Genomic DNA, 21,075 nt, shown 5'->3' with positions numbered 1-21,075 from the left:
TCTTGAGGTTGATACTGCGTTTATAATGTATAGGGGCATTCATCTTGAATAGGCAACATTCTTTTAATTAAGAAGGACCCAGATCGGATTGCTTTGTATTGTGATAGCATTCCCACAAGAAAAAGTTCACTTTAGGAGGAAATTTGATTTTCCACAACACCTTCCAAATTTATTTGGTGTCAAAAGCATCACCCCTCCCCACAACAATTCAACAAAGTCATAGGCACTAGCCAATTTGGCTATCAAGAATCATGCAACATTTCATGGAAGTGGAAACAGCCGAGGTGGTGGCTTGAATGAGGGTCAGGCAACCCAACAAGAGAAAGTAAATTGACCATGTAGTCACTTTTTTAATCTACCCCCACAACAAAACCATAATCCAAGCTTGCTTAAGAGGTTTCATTGATGCTGGAGGCTACACATCCAATTATCATTACAATTTTGCTGACAATCGATGTATTCAGTTAGCGCTTTCCTCTACTACTATTGTTCAAAAACTTGAATTACTCTAGCTCAACTCGATTCCAATCGAACTGAGTTCAATATCCAAGTAGATTAACACGAGTATATTGTTTACTCAATTGTTCCAATTCATGCTATATCCAAGTTTTACAGACTCTCTAGTCCCCAAGCAATAAAATGGCAAATAAACTGCAAACACTGCTCTAGAATTTCAATGCTATCAAAGTAAATAAATGACAAGATTTGGCTTAAACAATCTCAGCATTACTGAATAATAACAGTTTTCATTAATTCTAAAGAACATAATGATTCAGTTTCATAAAAATTCAACGCTCGAAATCAAAACATTAGATAGACAACAGTCGAAACAATGGCTAAATATCGTCAATAACCATCATATAAAAAGGTTCAACGCCACATCAAAATGTCATGAAATAAACAAAAAAACAGAGCTTTGCTTGAGTACAAAACTACAAAAAAGGCACATAAAGCTTAGAACCCTAGCTTGGTACGGCGCCAGTGCCTACGCTTCGCATTGTACCTGCAGTGCACCAAAAAAGCGAAAATTAAAAGCAACCCATCAATTACTACTTAGAAAATACTCAAAATGAAGCAATAACGAAAACTTGTAAACATTTGAAGCAAAAAAAAAAAATTGAAGAAATATAGAGACCTAATGGTGTTATCGGTGCGCATGCGGATCCAATAAGGGATAGGCCTGTTCTGCCTCATCTTCTTGGCCAGCTTCTTCTTGATTCTGAAAGTCTTATGTGAAGGCTGCAATGCCAAGAATAAACCATTTAAAATATCAAACAGAGAGAGATACCATTTTAAAACTCAACCTTTCTTCAGAGATTGAAGCAACCATTTCAGCTAAAAATGAATGGGTCAGCAATTATTATCAAAGGTAAAGAAGAAGGGGAAAGGAAGTAGGTTGATTTACCATGTTTGGCGTGGCGGTTGAGAGGTGGAAAACGCTTCAACAAAATGAGGATGCTTGCTGGGATTTTAGGGTTTATATCGTAATGGACGATTCGTGGACTTTGAAAATGTGGATTTGTGTATACAAATCTCTCAACTTCGGAGGTGGAAAACGCTTCAACAAAATGAGGATGCTTGCTGGGATTTTAGGGTTTATATCGTAATGGACGATTCGTGGACTTTGAAAATGTGGATTTGTGTTGGTGATTTACAGCCCAAATTAAGGTGGGTTTGTGATCCCATGCGGACCACTTCTTTTAATTGTTTGGGCCTTCTTCTGGGTTAATATACAAATTGGTACTTGAATTTAACTTTAATATTCAAATTGGAATCTAAATTTTTTTTGCCCCGATTTGTACATGAGTTTGGCTTCAATATTCAATTTAGTACCCAAACCAAATGGTAGCATGTGACTTAATGAATGTTTGACGTGCATGTTCTAGTAAAAAATTATAGATATTATAGATACTTAATTGGGACCAAAAAAAAAAAACTCAATTATCAAATTGAACATTAAGATGCTTAACTAGGACAAAAGAAAACTCAAGTATCAATTTTAAAAAAACTCAAGTGCAAACATTGAAACTAAATTTAAGTGCAAAATTAAACATCAAAACTAAACTCGTGTAACAAATATTATATTAACCCTTATTGTTTTAAATACAATATTATAACCTTCTCTCGGATAATTAACAAGTTAATATAATTTGATTTTTTAAATAAATTTTGCAATTATAAATAAAATACAATCGAAAAAAAAGCTTTTATAATCGTAATTTAAATCTCAAGTCGGATTGTCAGGCAACAATATAATCTGGTATATCATGGATGGACCATGCAAATTTTGTCGTCGATCGCTCTCCTTTTTATCTCCAATGCTTTTACTTTATTGTTTAGTCTATAAATTTTGAACATTTGTGCATGTGAAGATGTATCCGAGTACATACATTAAATTTAAACTCAAAACTAATTAAATCTACATCAAATTATTGAATCAAATCTATATAAAAATTGGTATCTAAATTTAATTTTAATATTTTATTTTGATATTTAGATTTTTACAATTTGGTACGAACCCATTAATTTATACTAGATGAAATTTAACGCATTTGAATGTAAACATTATACGATTATGTTTAGTAAATAATTTCAATTTAAGAATTATTTTCTAAAGTTGGGATTTTCTTTTAAATAAAGGAAGCTGCGAATTGAATAGTGACTTGTTAACATGTATCCCACAATCAAAATCACATTGAGTGCCATTCTCATTAACAAAAAAACATTAATATTTAGAGATACAGTCCTTGTTCATCAAAAGGTTTGCCACTATAACCAATATAGAGAGAGGGAGATTTGACCAAGTTTAATAGTGACTTAAATTTAAAAAATATATATATCTGTGTTTGTCAATTCAAAGGCAAAAATTATTTATATTAATAGAACAACAAACAACGGCTAGCTAACTAGATTTGCAATATCTAAGTGCTAAGCATACTCTCAATTCATATTTCAACAATTTTAAACAAGTTTTTACTATGTTTTTAAATAATTTATGTTGGTGTTTATTTTTTTCCTATTTTTAATAATAAAATAATTTATTACTAAAAACATTGTTTTTTTGTTTTTATTTTATAAAACATAATTTTAAAAATAAAGTGACTACATCAAACTCGATTAACTTTAAACTTTTAAGGCTTTCACTATCACACTAAGTTGGAGGATGATCATAATACAACTTCTCAACTTTATGAACCGAAAGATATTAATACTGAATTTATTATTATCTATTAGGATAATCAACTTTATTTGTAAGATGAGGTTAAAGCAATTGCTTCATGTCACACCCATTGACGTGGACCATTTTAAAAATAAAATAAAAATATGGCACTCAAATTTTGGTTTATTTACCCTTTGGAAACTTTGGAATTAAATTGATTCAATTTAATTTTTAATGGTTATTCATTTTATTAATTTTATTTTATTTTTTATTATAATTGTCTTGAATCTTTAAAAAATTAGATAAAAGGTTAATTGAAGTGTTAAAATTTTAACAATATTGACGTTACAACCCTCATAATAATTTATGTGTATTTCATTATTGATGTGAATATTTTTTAAAATATATTATATTTATTGAAATTTGTTAAAAAATGATGATGTACAAATGGACTATCACACAAATTATCACATCAATATCGTAAAAATTTTAATGACCTAATTAACTTATCCTTTTAAAAAATAATTTAAGTAAAATTTAAAATAAACAAATATTAAAAATTAAATTTATCGTTATATATATCTTTTAAATTCAAGTAATTCTCCACTTAACTTGAATTATTATTATTAATTACTATTTTTTTTAATAAGAAGTTGTTAATATTTTCAACAAGATGAAGACTAAATGGGAAGAAAACATTGCTTAGGTTGTAATTGGCTTGTTGACCATCAAAGGGATTTGTCGTGGATTTAAAGTATTTAATTAATTAATCATCAACCAACTTGCTTCATCGAATTATATACATTTCTCATTTGTGAGCCTTGTTGGATCTATCCCTTTATAGCTATATGACATCTAACTATTGGACTGTTCATTAATTATGATGTTAATCACCATTGATCTTTCATTGTCGTATTTAAGCTATGCTTTAGAAAATATAGATGTTTTTCGCTAAGATAAATAAAATACATTTACAAGTATATAAATATCTGACTAATTATAACATAAAATATGTTCACATGCAAATATCATGTGTACCCATTGCTTTGCTTCCATGTTCCACTAGGAGACTGTTGGCCCATTAACTCATCGATTCACTTTATTATAACCATATAAATGTATACTTAGATATTCTTTTACATATTTGAATTATTATATATTTATATAAATTTTTGACACGTTAGTAATTTATATAATATAAAATTTTGAGATATTCTAAGAACATATTCTACTGGTTTTCAATTTTAACAGTCTCTCGCGAAAATTTTAATTTTAGACTAATGAATATTAATTTTTCTTAAAATTTAAGTATAATATATAAAAAATTGATCTTTTTATATTTTGAATTAAAATATTTTGCATTATAAATCAATTTCTAATTTAAGTTGTACAATTTTAATCTAAATTGAATTAAATTAAATTAAAATTCTAAATTGAGTAAGATAAATAAAAGTACCATAAAGACCCTATATTTGTAAAGTTAAATTTTGTCATCTTTATTAAAAATGGATAAATTAATTTTGTATATTAAATAAAAAAGTAAATTAATTATGTTAAAATTTTCATTAATTTTTATTATAACTATTTGACTATTCTACCATCAATTTCTAAAAATAAAACTTGATTTAATTTTGAATAAAAAAGTAATTTATTTTTAATCTAATACATAAGAATTTATTTACTCATTTTTAATAAATGAATAAAATGCCATATAACACGTAAAATAAACCTAATATACTTATTTATACCCATCAGTTTGATTAAAGCTGCATTTCGGTTCGGGTTTTCGGTCCGGAATCTAAAGTAGAACCTACGGTTAAACCGTTTTGCCAATGGGAAGATGAAACAAAAGCAGGGGCTGCCCTCAGAGAAACAAAATAAATAAATTTTAAAAATTTTACTATTTTTGGTACTTCTCGTCTTGGGACACCCTGACCTATTCTTTTCAAGGACACAAATGACACCACCCTTCTTACTCTCCTTTTTATAGCGTGGGAATCACCGCCCATATTTTTACAAAAGAATATCGAATATTTATTTATAAAGTAGTAATATTTTACGACTAATTAATGTACCAGAAAAATGAAACGATGAAATATGTTTAGCAAGGAATTTTCTTGAAGTGGAACGAAGGGAGAAAATCAGTCAAATGTGCTTGTTTAAAATTATAGTTAGTTTTTAATATATTATTAATAAAATTTTAATTAAAACAAATTAAAAAATTACATTTTTATTTTTAAATAATTAAGGATATTTACTTTTACAAGTAATGCTAGAATAAAAAGTCAATGTCTTCTAATCGAAAAAGTGAATGGTTTTAAAATATAGCTGAAAAACGTGAAAATCAAAATTTAAAATTAACAAATAAAAATATTATTATTTTATTTTTACCTATAGTCAATGAAATAAAAGATTTTAAAAATAAATTTAGGAGGTAGACATAACTCATGTCTTTTTTTTTTAAATATGTAATTACAAATAATATATTCATATAACAAGAACTAAAATCAATTAAGTATCCCCACATGTATAAATGTGCATAAAAAACTTAAACCTAAGCATTATTATTATTTGAATCAAATTATATTGTTTAGTCGAATTAATTAAATAAAAAACCAATTGATATATTAATCTGGGCATAAAGAATTAATTAAATGTTAAATGAACTACTTAAAATTTAAAAAAGTTTAAATTTATAATTTTTTATATTTTATATTTTTAATTATTTGTTTAAAATTAAACATTTAATTAAATCAGAATTAATAATTTAATCAACTTTATCATCGATTTGATTATTAAAAATTATAACCTTTTATATCCAGTTATGTAAATTTTTTTTGTGTTTTACTTATATGTAGATAAATAATTGTTAGAAAAAGAAATGTGAAAAAAATCATGAAAGCACGTGTTTAAATTGTACTTGGTGGATACAACTTTTAAATGTTGCTATCGGATCAGATATTTTCTATTTTAATATGCAAACTTCATATCGTAAAATTACGTGGTCAATATATTAGCAAAGGAAATGCAACATTCAAAATTTTCTTTGGAATTCTTAATATTATATATATTTATTCGTTGCTTGATAAAATAAAATAATTTTTAAAATAAATACTAATATTATAAAGAAAATGTAAATAATTAAGGATGGAACGTGGAAAATGAGGAATTAAACATCAGTATATAAAGAAGTAAAAGAAGTCAATAAAATTATTTTAGAAATTTGCAATGTTTTTAGACCTAATAAAACTAAAATTGATGTGTAATTATTGGTTTTTTCGTCTCAAAGGAAATTTGATGGCTTGGCAAACAGTATTAACACGCAATATTTGAATCATTTCAAATGGAAAATTGATTTACATTATATGTGTTTAGATAAAATTAAATGCTTGATTTAATTAGAAATTACAGATTAAAACTTATTTGAGTTTATTCAAATAAAATGGTAAATTTTAATATATTTTTCATTTTATCCTGTATTGAGCAGGAGCTAATTAAAAATGAATGTGCTCATGAATCATGATTAGGCAATAATAAAATGAAGAACATTTAAGGAGTAAAACACACATTTCTAACAATTGTCAATTTTTTGAATATTTTAATGGGAATTTAAGTTATTATGTAGTTTTATTTAAATGTTAAGACGTATCGTCTTCAAAATAATAAAAGGAAAGAAAAAGATTATAGAAGAGTTGAGATTAATAAGAAAAATAATAATTTTGAAATTAATTTTTGGGCTACATGTTACAAATTAAGGGAGAGGACGAGAATAATAGAGTTTTAGCCCTTGGGTTATAATAAATAATGACGATTTCAAAATTTCTTTAAAGTTAAAATTGAATTATAAATTTTTGAAAGATTAAAATATAATTTTATGGTTATATAATTTTTTGAAAAGAATTAACATAAATTTTTTTATTTTAAAGAGTTAAAGTAAATTTAATCATATATTAATGTATAATTTAAATATTTTCTTAAGAGGTTGCAATTGCATAGCAAAATTTTTATTATTGGGAGCTAAGCCCCCCTGCAAATAAAAAACTTAATCACTACTCCCTCATGTCTAAAACAGATCTAACTTATAGAAATGTAAATATGTATAAGGTTAGGTTTTAGTTAGACTTATATGATTGGATTTAAATCTTATAATTAATAAAAATATTTTTATTAAATTGTATTAACATAAAATGTTTTTAATATTATTCTAAATAATTTGACTCATGAAAATCTCTCAACAAAATTAAAGTTTAAAGTTTTTAAAATATGCATATATTAAATCAAAATTTAAAAATAGTCAATTTGAAATGAGCAATAAAAGAAAACCTAAAAAATAAGTTCCCAATTATAAGGCACCAACTAAGACCGGTAAAAGGATTAAATTGAAATAAAATATTAATTAACATCAAAATTTGGGTTGAATCTCTAAATAAAACGCTTGTAATTAAGAACTTGTCAACTAAACTAATAAACCCTACTCCCTTCACTAATAAAAAATAGGTTAAAGGGTTTAAAATTTTCTTAAACTTAAAAAAAATGAAGTTATTACTTTTTTTTCCACTTATTTGGGTACTTAAACATTTAAAATACATAAAAAAACTCTCAAACATTTTAAAAGGAAAAAATAAGCCCCTACTTTTTGTTCACTCAATTGGGTACTTAAACTTTCAAAATGTATCAAAAGACCCTCAAACTTTTTAAAATAAAGCAATTAAACCCTACTTTTATTAAAATTAGAAAAAAAACTTAAAATCAGTAAAATCTATAAATATTATTAAATTTTAATAAAAACTCAAATATTAAAATTAGAATAAAATATAAAAATGTAAAAATATATAAAAAGTAAAATTTTATAAAAGTCGTAAAAATATAAAATATAAAACACTTATAAAATTTAATAAAGTTATAAAAATGTAAAGAAATATAAATTTCATAAAAATTTATAAAAATTATCATACCAAAAGAACCATTTTATAATTTTTCTATAAATTTTATTGATTTTACTTTTTATTATTTTTTGTCACATATCACTTTGTGTTGCTACAGATGATGACTTTAATTAAAAAACTAGGGATCATTAATTTTGTATGATTTTTATAAAATTTTATAGTTTTTTTATTTTTACGATTTTTATAAAAATTTCTAATTTTTAATAATTTTAGAAATTTTTATTTTTTATTAAAATTTAATAAAATTTTATTATTTATTATATATTTTTAATTTTTAATAAGATCATGGACTTAATTGCTTTTTTGAAAAAATTTAAGGGTCTTTTGATGTATTTTAAAAGTTCAAGTATCCAATTGAATGAAAAAACAGAGGCTTAATTGTCTTTTTTTTTTTTTTTTTAAGTTTGAGAACATTTTTGATGCATTTTGAAAGTTAAAATGCTCAATTAAGTGAAAAAAATAGAGAAACTCAATTGTTTTTTTTTAAATTTGAGAATTTTTTAGACTTAAAACCTAAAAAATATTTATCACTGAGGGCTTAATTTAAACATGGTAATTCTTAAATAAAATTTAAGGGGGGTGGGGGATTGAAGCGAATTTTTTGGTGGTGCAAAAGTGATGCCAATTAGTACTTAATTAAAGGCTATAAATAATTTACTATAATTGCTCCATTTTTTAATGGTAATCTTTCATAAAACATATACTTTTTTTTATAAAAATTTTGAAAATTTAAATATTTAACATAAAGTCAAAGATACACATCCTGAATTAACAGTTTAACACTAATTTTAGGAATGGTTGCCTTTAAAAGAAGTGTATGTTAAATGAAAATAATATTTTAATATCCTATCTAAATCTAAATCGACCCGAGTTTGGGGAAAAATAAAATAAAAATAAAATAAAAATAAAAATTTATTATTATTATAACCTTTAACACACAAAACTCAATTATCAAAACAGTGGAATAAATAAATTAGGAATACACAAATTTATAAAATAATAATAATTTAATCTATTATTATAGTCGTTAAATAAATTTATTAGATGAAAAATAAATAAATATTCAAATTAATTAACATTCTTGAATGATAAAAAGAACCCATTTTATTATTAATGCTAAATATTATAAATTCTATTTTAATTGTAAAATACAATATATAAACGTGGAATATATGTGGAAAATAAAAATAAAGGATGTTTGCTTTGACAATGAAAAAGGCTTACAAACAAAGAAAATACACAAAAAGAAAAAGGAGGTAAACTCTGTTTTAGCTATCTCCATCATTGCCTCCTCGTACAACCTTTTTACTTGCAAAGCCCTCTCTTTTTTTTTTTTTCATCTCCTATTTTTCTCTTAAACCCAATCTTTGTCTTTGTACTTTTGTCTTCCTTTTTTTAAATGCGTTTTTGGCAATCTGTGTTATCTTTTGAACCTTTAAAAACAGTGGTTAAACTTGAAAAGCTTAGTGCTTTGGCTTTGTGATCTCTGTTTTTGCTCTGTTTTTTTTTTGTTTCATTTGCTTATTTTGAAAATAACCATGGAGGAGAAAATGGGTGGTTCCAATGGTGAAGATAGTGGGGAGGACCAGTTTCCAGTTGGCATGCGTGTTTTAGCTGTTGATGATGATCCTATTTGCCTCAAGATTTTGGCTAATCTGCTGTGTAAATGCCAATATCAGGGTCAGTCCTTTCATGTTCAATTCAATTCAAAGTTTTGTTCATGTTGTAGTAACTTTAGATAAATTATGGGGTTAACTCTTGGATACTGTTCTATCAGCAAAATATGTATGTCCTGCTTTGCAGTGTTCATTTGATTTGGATCTCTATAATTGTTGGGTTTAAGTACTTGAATTTGAGGCTACTTTTTGACATTTCATTTATGTTATTGTTGTTCTTTTTTTTTTTTTTTGCAGTTACTACGACCAATCAGGCAATTATAGCCCTTAAAATGTTGAGGGAAAACAAAAACAGATATGATTTGGTTATTAGTGATGTTAATATGCCAGATATGGATGGGTTTAAGCTACTTGAGCTTGTGGGGCTTGAAATGGACCTGCCTGTAATCAGTAAGGCATTAACCCATTTTTTGTTTCATTTAATGGCATTAAAATGAAATAATATTCATTTGTATTATTTTCCGTTGATTCTTTTTGTGGTAAATTTGAGTAATGGACTAGAGTTGTCTTTGAAATGATTTATCATTTAATTGATTCCAGTGTTGTCGGCACACAGCGATACCAAGCTTGTAATGAAGGGGATTACTCATGGTGCTTGTGACTACTTATTGAAGCCCGTTCGAATTGAGGAGCTGAAAAACATATGGCAACACGTGGTCAGAAGAAAGAAACCGGACTCTAAGGATGAACTTGCGGCCCCAAATCACGATAAAGCTCGAGGAGGAACTGGAGAAGCTGGTCAAACATGGGTGGCCTGCAGTTCGGATCAGAAAGTCAATAAGAAGAGAAAGGACCAAAGTGAAGATGAGGAAGAAGAGACTGAAGATAACGGACGTGAGAATGAAGACTCCTCGTGCCAGAAGAAGCCTAGAGTTGTTTGGTCTGTAGATTTGCATAGGAAGTTCGTTGCAGCAGTCAATCAATTGGGTCTTGGCGGTGAGTTTTCTGTTCTGTCCCAGTGATCACATAGCCCGACTGCATTTTCTGATTTTAGTTATTCATTTTCTCTTTATTCAAATGCAGACCAGGCTGTTCCAAAGAAAATCCTTGACCTCATGAATGTTGAAGGGCTTACGAGGGAGAATGTAGCAAGCCATCTACAGGTGAATCCCTTTCCTTGGTGACCTTTATTTCTGCATTATGGTCTTCTATATATTGCCTTGCAACAATTATCAATTAGTACAGTATGCATGTTTAAGTTTGAGGTAGACATGATATCGAGTCAAGATGCTGTCCTTCTGTATAAAAGTGCAGATACTTGAACCACAACCTCCTATAAAAATGTGTGTTAACTGGATATTTGTCTCCCCTTTAAGCTCACGGTTTTATGTTGTTTTGCAGAAATATAGGCTTTACCTGAGAAGACTCAGCAGTGTTGCAACACAACAAGCAAACATGATTGTTGCATTAGGCAGTAGAGGTCCCTCTCACTTACGTACAGGTTCACTGGATGGCTTTGGGGATTTTCGCTCATTCACTGGACCTGGAAGGTTTTCAAGTGCTTCTCTACCATCGTATCAATCACGTGGAACGTTTGGTAGATTGAACTCCTCAGCTGCTTTGACCCTAAGCGGTATTTCTTCTGGTGTGATTCAACCTGGAAATTCTGTTAATGGTCTTGGAAAGATTCAGCCTGTGGTATTACCTGCAAACCAGAATCAAAATGGAGTTTTGTTTCAAGGGATCACGGCTTCTATAGAGCTCAACCAACTGTCGCAGACCAAGTCCACTAATCACTTTGGAGAATACAATTGTGTTGATGAGCGGAATGTTTTTCGTATTTCCTCTAGCTTCCCAGATGCTAGAGTGGTGGTTGGTAGCTCAAGCAATTCTCTGTCAACTGCCTCAGGCAACGCTTTGGTGTTACAAGGAAACACGCAACAGGTGCAATGTAGTGCTGCATTTGAAAATCTACCCTCTTTTGGTATGACATCACTGAATCGGGAATCTAATGACCTGAGTGTTCGTGGTTCTTCTAATTGTCTTGAACATGGTAGATGCAGTGAGAACTGGCAGGGCACTGTTCAATTATCCAATTTCCCACCAAGTAATGAGCAGCTGCCGAGTAATAATCTGCAAGAAAGCATCCCTTGGAGGAACTCTTCCCCAAGTAACGGTTGTATTGCTCTTTCTTCAATGGCAAGTTCAGCATTTTTGGGGGATTCTAGGGCTGACATGCTCTGCAAAGCTGGCCTAAATAATTCATACAGCCATGTGGACTCCCGGGTTTCTGCAAGTGGGTCTATGATGGACCAAAGCAATGCTGTTAGTAGTAACACAAATGATGTTTCTTTGTTCAGCCATTTAAATGGCGAGGCTCCTTTTGCTGTTTGGCTCTCTGAGGGCGACAAATCATCGTTTGACACAGATTTGAGGTCCAATGACAACTTCCTCTTCCTGCAGTCAAAGCCACAGAACGGTTTCAGTCAAAATAATTTTGAATCCTTGGAGGATATAATGAGTCCCGTTTTCAAACTGGTATGACAAGAGAACTTCCTGTCTTTGTTATTTACATTTTTTATGCTTTCTTTTTCCTCGTTCTTGTCATAGTTAGCATTCGTATTGAAATATGAGATTCTGTAAAGTGTGGTAAACAACAGAGTTAGCCTCTGTAGATTAGTTTCCTTTTTAAATTCTTTAAGATGACTGTTCCCTTGATGCAGGAGCAAAATAATGAGACTGCATTCATGGATGGGGGATTCGGATTTGATGTTGCATACCCCCTTGGATCGTGCATGTGATACAGTTGGTGCTTGATTATTGGATAAAAGATGTGAAAAAGGCATAAAGCAATAATCCTTTCCATAGGAGTCTCTATCATTATCTTAGTTTATTCTCTGTTGCTCCATTTCTTTCTGCTTGAAATTGATGACAGCATTCTCCTTTTTCAGATTTCTCTCTTTTTGAAATGGTACCTTTAGAAAATTTGCACTCTCAGTTTTCCTTTGTTTTTGTTTCATATATATATACATATATATATATTATATTTATGTAAGAATAAAACGAATCAAACTATTATTTAAGTGTTAAAAAGCATGAAAATATTACACATATGGAGCAAAGAGAAACAAGCTTCATATACAGAAATTCTGATTTGTTATATAATCAGCATTCTCTGATGAATATGCCTTATCAAATATTGGCAAAGATAACAGAACTTGGAATTTTTCAACAATGTTGCCAAATGAAGGTTAATGATTGCTGAGGCACCAATCCTTTGTCAACCAGCTAATAGATAATGATGTTAAAATACGTTTTTTTAAGCATCAGAACAGTTAATCAAGCTCAACAAGCTGAGCTCTTCTTTCAGCAGCTTTCTTTCTTATAAATATTCCCCACCTTAAAGCAGCTTTTAACTTAAGCCACCCCACAACCGCTTTCCCCGATCCTTTGCCACGTTCTGGCGCATAAGGATAAGGGTGATCCATTTGATGATCATATGGGATGGTGTATGCATAAGAAGATTCATCTGGATGACCAAAACCAGCTCCCATACCAACACCTACACCGAATGTTTTCAGCAGTCTTTGCATGTCATCGGTCTCTAACATTTCTGAACTCCTAAGTCGGATTTCCTCAGCAAAGAAATCTTCAAATCCATGCCCGGTCCTCGGCCGAGACCAATCTCCTGCAAAACCTGATACCCCAGCTGTCGAGTTTCCTCCGATTGGCATGTAACTTATGGTGGTGGTACTAGGTAATAATGCTTTCTGATTATTCATTGTCATTATTGCATTCTGATCAGACCTTCCAAAGGGAAATTCAATCAACTGATGGACTGTTTGGTGGGTATTATTATTAGGGCATTGTGGACTTGGCTCTGAGGTGATATACTGCTGTCTACTCTTTTGAGCAGTTGTGGCATAGTAATCTGCATCGTAGTTGTTATCGTTTACCGGTGCAGCTGACGGGTTTGCTACCTTTGTCCTTCTAAGGGTATTGAGAACCTTGTCGTCATATTCAATAACTTGATGCCAATTTTCATATGCTCTCTTCACCAGGGAATCAACAAAAAGCTGTACGCAAAATTTCATGTCAATTAGTCATATTGTTCTTGGCAGGGGCAGTTTGTGTTCCGGTTTTTGTTTCTGTGGAGCATTGCAAATATAAGAAAAAGCCGAACCTTTTGATTGTGGTTAAGTGATTCCAAAGATAGGAACTGGCCATCAGCAATAAGACCTCTGAGTTCATAAATGTGATTGAAAACAACACCAGTGTTATGTGTTTGATCAGGGTAATAAACATAAAGCTTTCCTCCCAAGATGCAAGTCTTAGCATGCTCCACCGTGTTCTCCCACATTCTATTTGACATCCCACTTCCCAAGATCTATATATCAAGAAATCAAAGAATGCATGGGTAAAAAACGAGGCTATACGAGCAGAAAACAGAGATCTGTTGGAAAAGAAATGGCTTACATTTCTTAGTTTTTGTGAATCCCGAACAAGAAGTCGAAGAAAATCTTCAACCGTCACAATTTCAGCTTTCAACAACTTCTTATGTAATGCTCCATCTTTGGCTATTCTGTCCAATCTCCACACTTCATCATGCAATGCAGGTGGATAATGTTTCTTGTACACTGCAAGTAAACAATGAAAAAGCTTTAAGGGGGAAATGATGGATATATATTAAGAGCAGGGCATTAAGGTAATTTGTAGTGGAAAAACTCACATTCTCCCCTATGATCTTTAACAGCAAAAGCTTCGGTTTTAGCTTCACGAACACGAATCCTTTCGCCATACCCGGGAGCAACCTTCAAACCAAGTCTGAATTTTCTACTCCGGATCCAACTTGAATTATCAGTGAATGTAAGATCTCCTAGAGTTCCAACACCTTCCTTGAGTGTTACTTGTAGTTCTCCGGTTAAAAGCGGTCGTTTCCCTTCGCGTTCTTTAACTTCATAGCTCTCAAACTGTTCTTTAGTCCAATCTTCATCAGCTTCTTCATTGAAGTCACCTTCAAGGACCACAACATTGAGTTTGAGAGTTGATTCAGGTCCAGTTTGCACCACAGTGCCTGAGATCAAATCGAGTAAGACAACATGGATGGCGGCCCCTTGCTCACCCTCAACTTTCCCTCCTGTGAATAGGTGAGGCGGCATTCTTGTTCTGAAATGAAGCTGTAGGTTTCTTCCATCTGCACTTCGTATTCTTGGTGGTGAATTCCTATTATGATTAGGAAAGCAATTTCATTATTAACAATACGACAAAACCCTTTTCTTCTGGTTTAAGGTACATTTCTAGGTGATTGGGTGAGTGTTAGATACCAGCATGTTTTATAGAGATAATACTTAATGTTTTTTAAAGCATTTCCTTATATTTGAAAGATCATACTTCTCCATGTCTTAATATGTACCAAACGCGAATATTTCCAGAAAAAAATGAGAAGTATCACCCAGTTTTATGAACATCATGAATATGGTGACAGAGAACCAAAGAGAAAATTCAAGTTTTAATGTCCAAATATTAGGTGTAACTGTAGAAGCAAACCTGGCAGTCAATGTAGCATTCCCTATTCTTGTCAGTGCCCGTTCCACTTCCTCACTGACCTGTAATTCATTCAAAATGTAGAATCAGTACAAGCTCACTCATGGTAGAATTATGTTTATCATCAAGATTCTAGCCAATGTCTACGATATTCAGATTCGGGCATGAGCATTGGATAAAGTACGTGTTCAAAACATATTTTAAAGAATTATACCTTGGTACACATATCTAAATACGTATCAAACACAAATGCTGAACACTGATACTTTAAAAAATAAAATAAAAACCATAGCTTTAACTGTTCACGGTTGCTCAAACCTAGCTTCCATTAGCACAGTTTTTGGACTAAATTTACATAAATCAAACAAGAGATAATAAATGCTATAGTAAAAATAGATCATACTCGTAATGTTCTCGAATTGTTACTCCTTTAGTCAGCGTCGGATACGAGTATACTTTTTTCTTTTTTTTCTTCTTAAGTTTATCCATACACTGTAAGAGTGACAGTCGATATTGATGTACGAATATGTCTTGGATACATATACTTTAGGAAAAATGAAAAGTCGAACTCACAATTCTGCGTAACATAGGCTCCAAAGATGAGCAAAGTCTTTGCATACTATCCACCTTCAGAGCTTCCACTATTACACTGCATATACATGTATGTATAATAATGTCAACATGAATGGACTTTGCAGAAATTTCGACATTCAATACTTGCATATGTATTCGTATAAACCATGTTAAACAAACTCATCAAATTTAACAAAACTTGTTCATTTACATCATCTTGAACTGTGATATTCAAGAAATCTATAAAAATTCCTATATGGACTAGAATAAACACATTGCCTTCACAAGTCACTGGTTTTATAACTTAAATGTCAATATATACATACATATGCCATTCATGACATAGCCATCTCCATAGCTTTCGAATAGTTGAAATCTCCTTGAATGAAAAGGTCAAGCTTTTTGTTATGTTTACATTAAAGCAATCAGCTGATATGCATATATAGTCAACGAGAACAGTTGAAGAAACTCATGCATATCAATCAGATTAGATCTCTTAAACAGCTATCATATCACCCAATTCATCAAACAAATACAAACCAAATTAAATCAAAACTTAGTATCTAAGTAAGGAAAAAAGAAAGATAAAAAAGCACCCATCAAGCTGAGAAAAAAGAAAGATAAAAAAGCACCCATCAAGCTGAGAAAAAGGAAAAATAAAAAAGCACCCATCAAGCTGAGCAAAGTAAGTACCTTGCCAAAGCTGGTAACTTTGGTTTCTTCGTTTCTGTAATATAGGTTGCATCTTCAATACCTTCTTCATGCCCTCTCTTGTTCCTTGAGTTTTCCATTTAGATAACAAGAAAATAAAAGAAAAATAATAAGAACCCAAGATATCCCAAAGAAGATTCAAAGAAGAAACTTTTAGAACAAAACTTTGAGTTCCCTAAACCAAGGTCGAAACCTTAGACTCATTTTGTTTTTAGTTTTTTTTTTTAAGAAAATGAAGTTAATGACAATTATTATAGATCTAGGTGTAAAATTAACAAAGGGCTAAAATATATGTTTATTGGTAGATCTAGATTTATAATATTATATTTTACTTTCTGTCTAGTGATCAATATTATAATGTTGATAATTTTTTTTAAATTTATATATAATTGAAGAAGAAAACACAGCTGTGTTTTGAGACTAGACTGGGTGCATGAACGTTGAAAGTATTGAAACCGCGTTTTTTTAGGCATCTCATCTCACTTCATGTCTTTTTAACTCAAATGCTACGCATGTGCGCTTTTCTGTTTGAAAACACTCTTTGTTTGTGTTTGGCTCTTAAGGAAAGTCAATGCTTGATCCATGTATGCATAATGCATCATACCATTATTGGTTTTTTATGTTAGAATCATATTTTATCAATTTAGTAATTAATTACATTTTAAAAGAGTTAAATAATTTTTTAGACAAAAATATAGACTAAAATATTCAACTTTTTACATGTTAACTTGGTAACCGTCCACATACAATTTATGTTGATATGATATTATTTATAATTTAGTATCGTGAGATGTTATGCAAGTTTTCATATTTAAAATTTAACCATTTAGCTAATATTTCTATTAAAATGAATTAATTTAATTATTTTTAAAAAATTAATGATTAAATTTAACTCTTTTAAAAATTAAAATAACTAGATTTAATTGACAAAATATAAATATTAATAGCTAAATTTGATATTTTACCTTTTGTTTGTAGGAAGAAGGAAAAAAGGAAAATAGAAAATGATGGATGTTTTGACAAAAATTCATAGTCCTTTCCACCATTTTTTGTTCTGTTATGTAGAAACACACTATTAAAAGCAAAAGTAAAATTAAAACCTTATTCTTGTATTTGAAATACAATACCATCTTTACATAAATATAAACTTATTTAACTTAGACAAAGGAAAAAACAAAATATTTTTCCTTCTGTCGGTCCATGCCATTTAGAAGTGGGGGAACATGGATTATATTTAAATATAAGTGAATCTTAACTATTTTAGGATTTAGATATGAGAGTTAATTGCCATATTAAAACAACTTGGTAATAGTATCACAGAAGTTTTATATTAAGAGTTAAATTACAATTTGCTCCATCTACTAAAGAAATAGTCGAATTAATTCATGTGTATTAGATTAAAGAGCAGATGAATTCTTTTGTTAAAAATATCACTTGAAATTGCGTATAAGGAGACCACCATACCTACCTGTTCGAGAACAGCTTTTTCTAACGATTGGAATCGACGTGTGGCGGGAGGAGATTAAGAAGCAAAGCAAAAACTTATTTCTATAATTAAAAACTGGTCATTGTAGATCAACATAAAGCACACATAACTGTCTGGTTATTCTGACAATCATGCCAGATTTTCACTATAAAAATAGATGAAATTTTTAACAAAATAGATTAATTTACTCTTTGATTTCACATAAAAGAACTAAATTATTCATTTTTTTAATAAAAGAGCAAAACACAATACAATCTTAATACAAAGATCTCTATGATACTTTTACCAAGTTTGGATTTCTAAGAATCTATTTAAAACAGCAATTTAACCCGGACTTTGATTATCCCTATCTAACATTGACCTAACATGTGTCAGACACAAGTGTCTAATTCAAATAATTCAAGAAAATTGTTTAAAGTGAAGATATTGCAGACAATAGTATGAAAAATTAGAGGTGAAAATTGTTTACATACTTGCAAGGAATTTTAAGGTAACTATATAAATGGGGCCATTTGCCCTAACAACACTGCTCAAGGCATAAGCAACTTAGCTTGCCATCTTCAATAAATATCAAATTCTAGAGACTATGATAATTCATATGAACTGTGTAGAAAGTTATTCACCTTCCCAACCCATTTGTCGAGCTCTTTGTTCCCATATCGTGGTAGCTTTCCTCTCCTTGATTAGCAACGCCTCAGCCCGTTCTCTGGCTCCCTCGCAGGTTTCTATGGCTGCAATACACTTTTCTGCCTCCCTTTGATATTGGGAAGCCACCCTTTTGGCTTCACCAAAGGTAATGTTCATATGGCGAGTGTGCTCTTCGGCGACAGCTTCTTGCAACTTCAACTCTTCGGTTAAAAGGTCCACAAATTGCTTCTCCATCTCTTTCTTGAGATCGGGGTCGTTGCTTCCACAATCTGTGTGTCACCGTTAATCATATTATGCATGTACGATAAACAAAAATGACGAGTATAAAGCAATAAGTTATAATATCAACTGATTCGAGTTGCAGGAATAAATCTAACCTGTGACTGAGAGATTGGCCAACCCTGCCAAAAGAACCAAAAAAAGCAGAAAAACATGTGAGCTATTCACATAGGTAACCAAAAGTTTCGAGTACCAGATACATGAAAACATGTTACAAAACTTTACAAGCACCACCATGATGACTAGCAGGAACCCACACACACAAACACAAAAGGAAACCAACAGCACAAAAGACCAGCAGGTTCTGCTCACAAGTACAAAAATGGAAGTTCATGTAATGTATAAAAATTCGATAAATTTCACTCAGTGCTTGTTATTTTGTATCAATGTGGTTTGTGAAGAATACGACCAGCATAAATGCAAGTACTGTTTCATGATCAACACCAGATTTATTCATATTCTGGACACTTGGACAGTTACTTAACTAAAAGCAAGATCAATGGTGCAATGGCACCGAAAATAATCAATGAAATTACTGAATTATAGTCGTTTCCATCATTCACAGAACATTCATGTATTTCATTATTGAGTATCAATAAACTCATCTTCACAAGCTCAACAACACAGCAAGACAAAGTTTAACATGCCGGGATATATTAATAGCGGTTTCCTTTGAAGGACAAATCCAAGAAGGTTGTTGTTTATATCCACCTTCCTAAAATGAAAAGACCGAAAACACTAGAAAAAAAGGAAACAATTGTTTCTTCAAGGCTATGAATAAGGTTTGTGTACAGTGTAGAGAAGTTGGGTTCTTTAATTAGTAGCCAATGACAAAATCAAAACGAGTTGTTCTTAAATTCCTTGACTCGATACATGATTAAACAAGCAACAATCTAAACTGAAATTAGCAGCAGCAATGGATCAAAATCTCAAATCAAAGGAACAGGAAATTTTAATTCTAACTCCAAAACTGAACGTAGCATCTCACTGGGTGAAAGCTACGGAACATATATAATTAGCAACAAAAACAGATCAAAACCTCGAATTCAAGAAATGGGTAAGCTTAACTTCACTCCAATAAACAAACAAACAACCGATCCAAATCAAATTCTGAGAAAACCCCAGAATCAGGAAAAAGAAAAAAATCGATTAATACACGCACAAAAAAGGAAAAGCATTAATAATACCAGGGGCAATCTTGAGGAGGGAAAGAGGAGGAGGACAATCACAGATACAAGGAGGACAAGAGGATTTGGAATCGACGAATCTGAGAGTTTTCTTGAATCTCCAATAAAGAGCAGGTCCACATACTGCCAGTGCTGAAACTACTGCAAATATTACGAGGCATAACCTCAACCATGTCCCTGATGATCGCCGTGACATGATGGTTCAATCTCTGTTTTTGTTTAGTCTGGGTTTTCTATGTAATACTGAGATTCAGCCAGGGATGAATTGATTGCTGTGATTATATGAAACTACTGTTTGCTTGCTTCAACTGTCATTTTAATGGGTTTTTTTTTCTTTTAAAAAAAGCTTGGTTAGTTTTGAAGAAGTCAGTGTAAACCAAAGGCAGAGGTAGATTCACCGTCACAAAGTTAAATTATCGAGGCCCAACAAATATAATTTATTTTGTAAATGTTGAAAAATTCTATGAAATGGAATCCGTTTCTCATCCGTCAAAGTGCTGTCGGTTTTGACTTTTTAGCTTGCCTCTTTCATTTTATTTTATTTCAAGGGGAATAGTGAAAATAATATTATTAGTTCCATAAAATATATTTTTTGAGAGAGATGAAATTATTTTAGTAGTTTAAATCATCAAATACTGTTATTCCAATTTGAAAATATTAAAAAAATTCCATATTTAAATACAAAACCCGAACATAGCTACTTTTAAAGAACATGTATATTTATAGAATTTTGCATAGAAATCTGAAGGTAGATGCTGAGTTTAACATTGTTCTCGGCAATCATTTTGTTTGCATGGTAAAATGAAATGCATATTTAGAAATTGTCTTAGAAAACCAAGATAAATTTATATATTTCAGAAAAAATCAAAACCAATTTTTTTTATGTTAAAGAGAACCTTTTTTATTTATTTATTGTCATAAGGAG

The 21,075-nt window shown here is 30.5% G+C and overlaps 4 protein-coding genes across 6 annotated transcripts; 1 reads left to right on the top strand and 3 right to left on the bottom strand.

Moving 5' to 3' along the window:
• Positions 1-726: 726 nt before the first annotated feature.
• On the bottom strand, positions 727-1,607 carry LOC108468975 (60S ribosomal protein L39). Its single transcript, XM_017769847.2, has 3 exons — positions 1,406-1,607; positions 1,136-1,239; positions 727-1,003 (listed from the first exon to the last, which is right to left on the bottom strand). Exons 1-3 carry the CDS (start codon positions 1,406-1,408, stop codon positions 955-957), a joined length of 156 nt encoding a protein of 51 aa, XP_017625336.1. The 5' UTR covers positions 1,409-1,607; the 3' UTR covers positions 727-954.
• A 7,688-nt stretch (positions 1,608-9,295) lies between these two features.
• LOC108469188 (two-component response regulator ARR12-like) lies at positions 9,296-12,707 on the top strand. The gene is made up of 6 exons (XM_017770083.2): positions 9,296-9,786; positions 10,020-10,172; positions 10,323-10,718; positions 10,806-10,885; positions 11,124-12,260; positions 12,446-12,707. The coding sequence occupies exons 1-6, from the start codon at positions 9,645-9,647 to the stop codon at positions 12,521-12,523; spliced, it is 1,986 nt and encodes a 661-aa protein (XP_017625572.1). The 5' UTR covers positions 9,296-9,644; the 3' UTR covers positions 12,524-12,707.
• Positions 12,708-12,763: 56 nt separating this feature from the next.
• On the bottom strand, positions 12,764-17,061 carry LOC108467869 (calmodulin-binding protein 60 E). Of its 3 annotated transcripts, XM_053018086.1 has the most exons (8): positions 16,533-17,061; positions 15,840-15,915; positions 15,270-15,328; positions 14,845-14,945; positions 14,452-14,736; positions 14,199-14,359; positions 13,906-14,109; positions 12,764-13,798 (listed from the first exon to the last, which is right to left on the bottom strand). In XM_053018086.1, exons 1-8 carry the CDS (start codon positions 16,628-16,630, stop codon positions 13,058-13,060), a joined length of 1,725 nt encoding a protein of 574 aa, XP_052874046.1. In that variant the 5' UTR covers positions 16,631-17,061; the 3' UTR covers positions 12,764-13,057. The 3 variants fall into 3 exon arrangements, with proteins under 3 accessions (XP_052874046.1, XP_017624172.1, XP_052874047.1); XM_017768683.2 differs by having other exon boundaries at positions 14,452-14,945; XM_053018087.1 differs by lacking the exon at positions 15,840-15,915 and having other exon boundaries at positions 14,452-14,945; positions 16,533-16,656.
• A 1,383-nt stretch (positions 17,062-18,444) lies between these two features.
• LOC108467976 (uncharacterized) lies at positions 18,445-20,579 on the bottom strand. The gene is made up of 3 exons (XM_017768814.2): positions 20,151-20,579; positions 19,062-19,085; positions 18,445-18,953 (listed from the first exon to the last, which is right to left on the bottom strand). Exons 1-3 carry the CDS (start codon positions 20,344-20,346, stop codon positions 18,652-18,654), a joined length of 522 nt encoding a protein of 173 aa, XP_017624303.1. The 5' UTR covers positions 20,347-20,579; the 3' UTR covers positions 18,445-18,651.
• Positions 20,580-21,075: the final 496 nt, after the last annotated feature.

Source organism: Gossypium arboreum, chromosome 8 (genome assembly GCF_025698485.1).
Source record: "Gossypium arboreum isolate Shixiya-1 chromosome 8, ASM2569848v2, whole genome shotgun sequence".
Lineage (NCBI taxonomy): Eukaryota > Viridiplantae > Streptophyta > Magnoliopsida > Malvales > Malvaceae > Gossypium > Gossypium arboreum.
The sequence above is the reverse complement of the archived record's forward strand: the minus strand, read 5'-3'. Positions and strand labels throughout refer to the sequence as shown.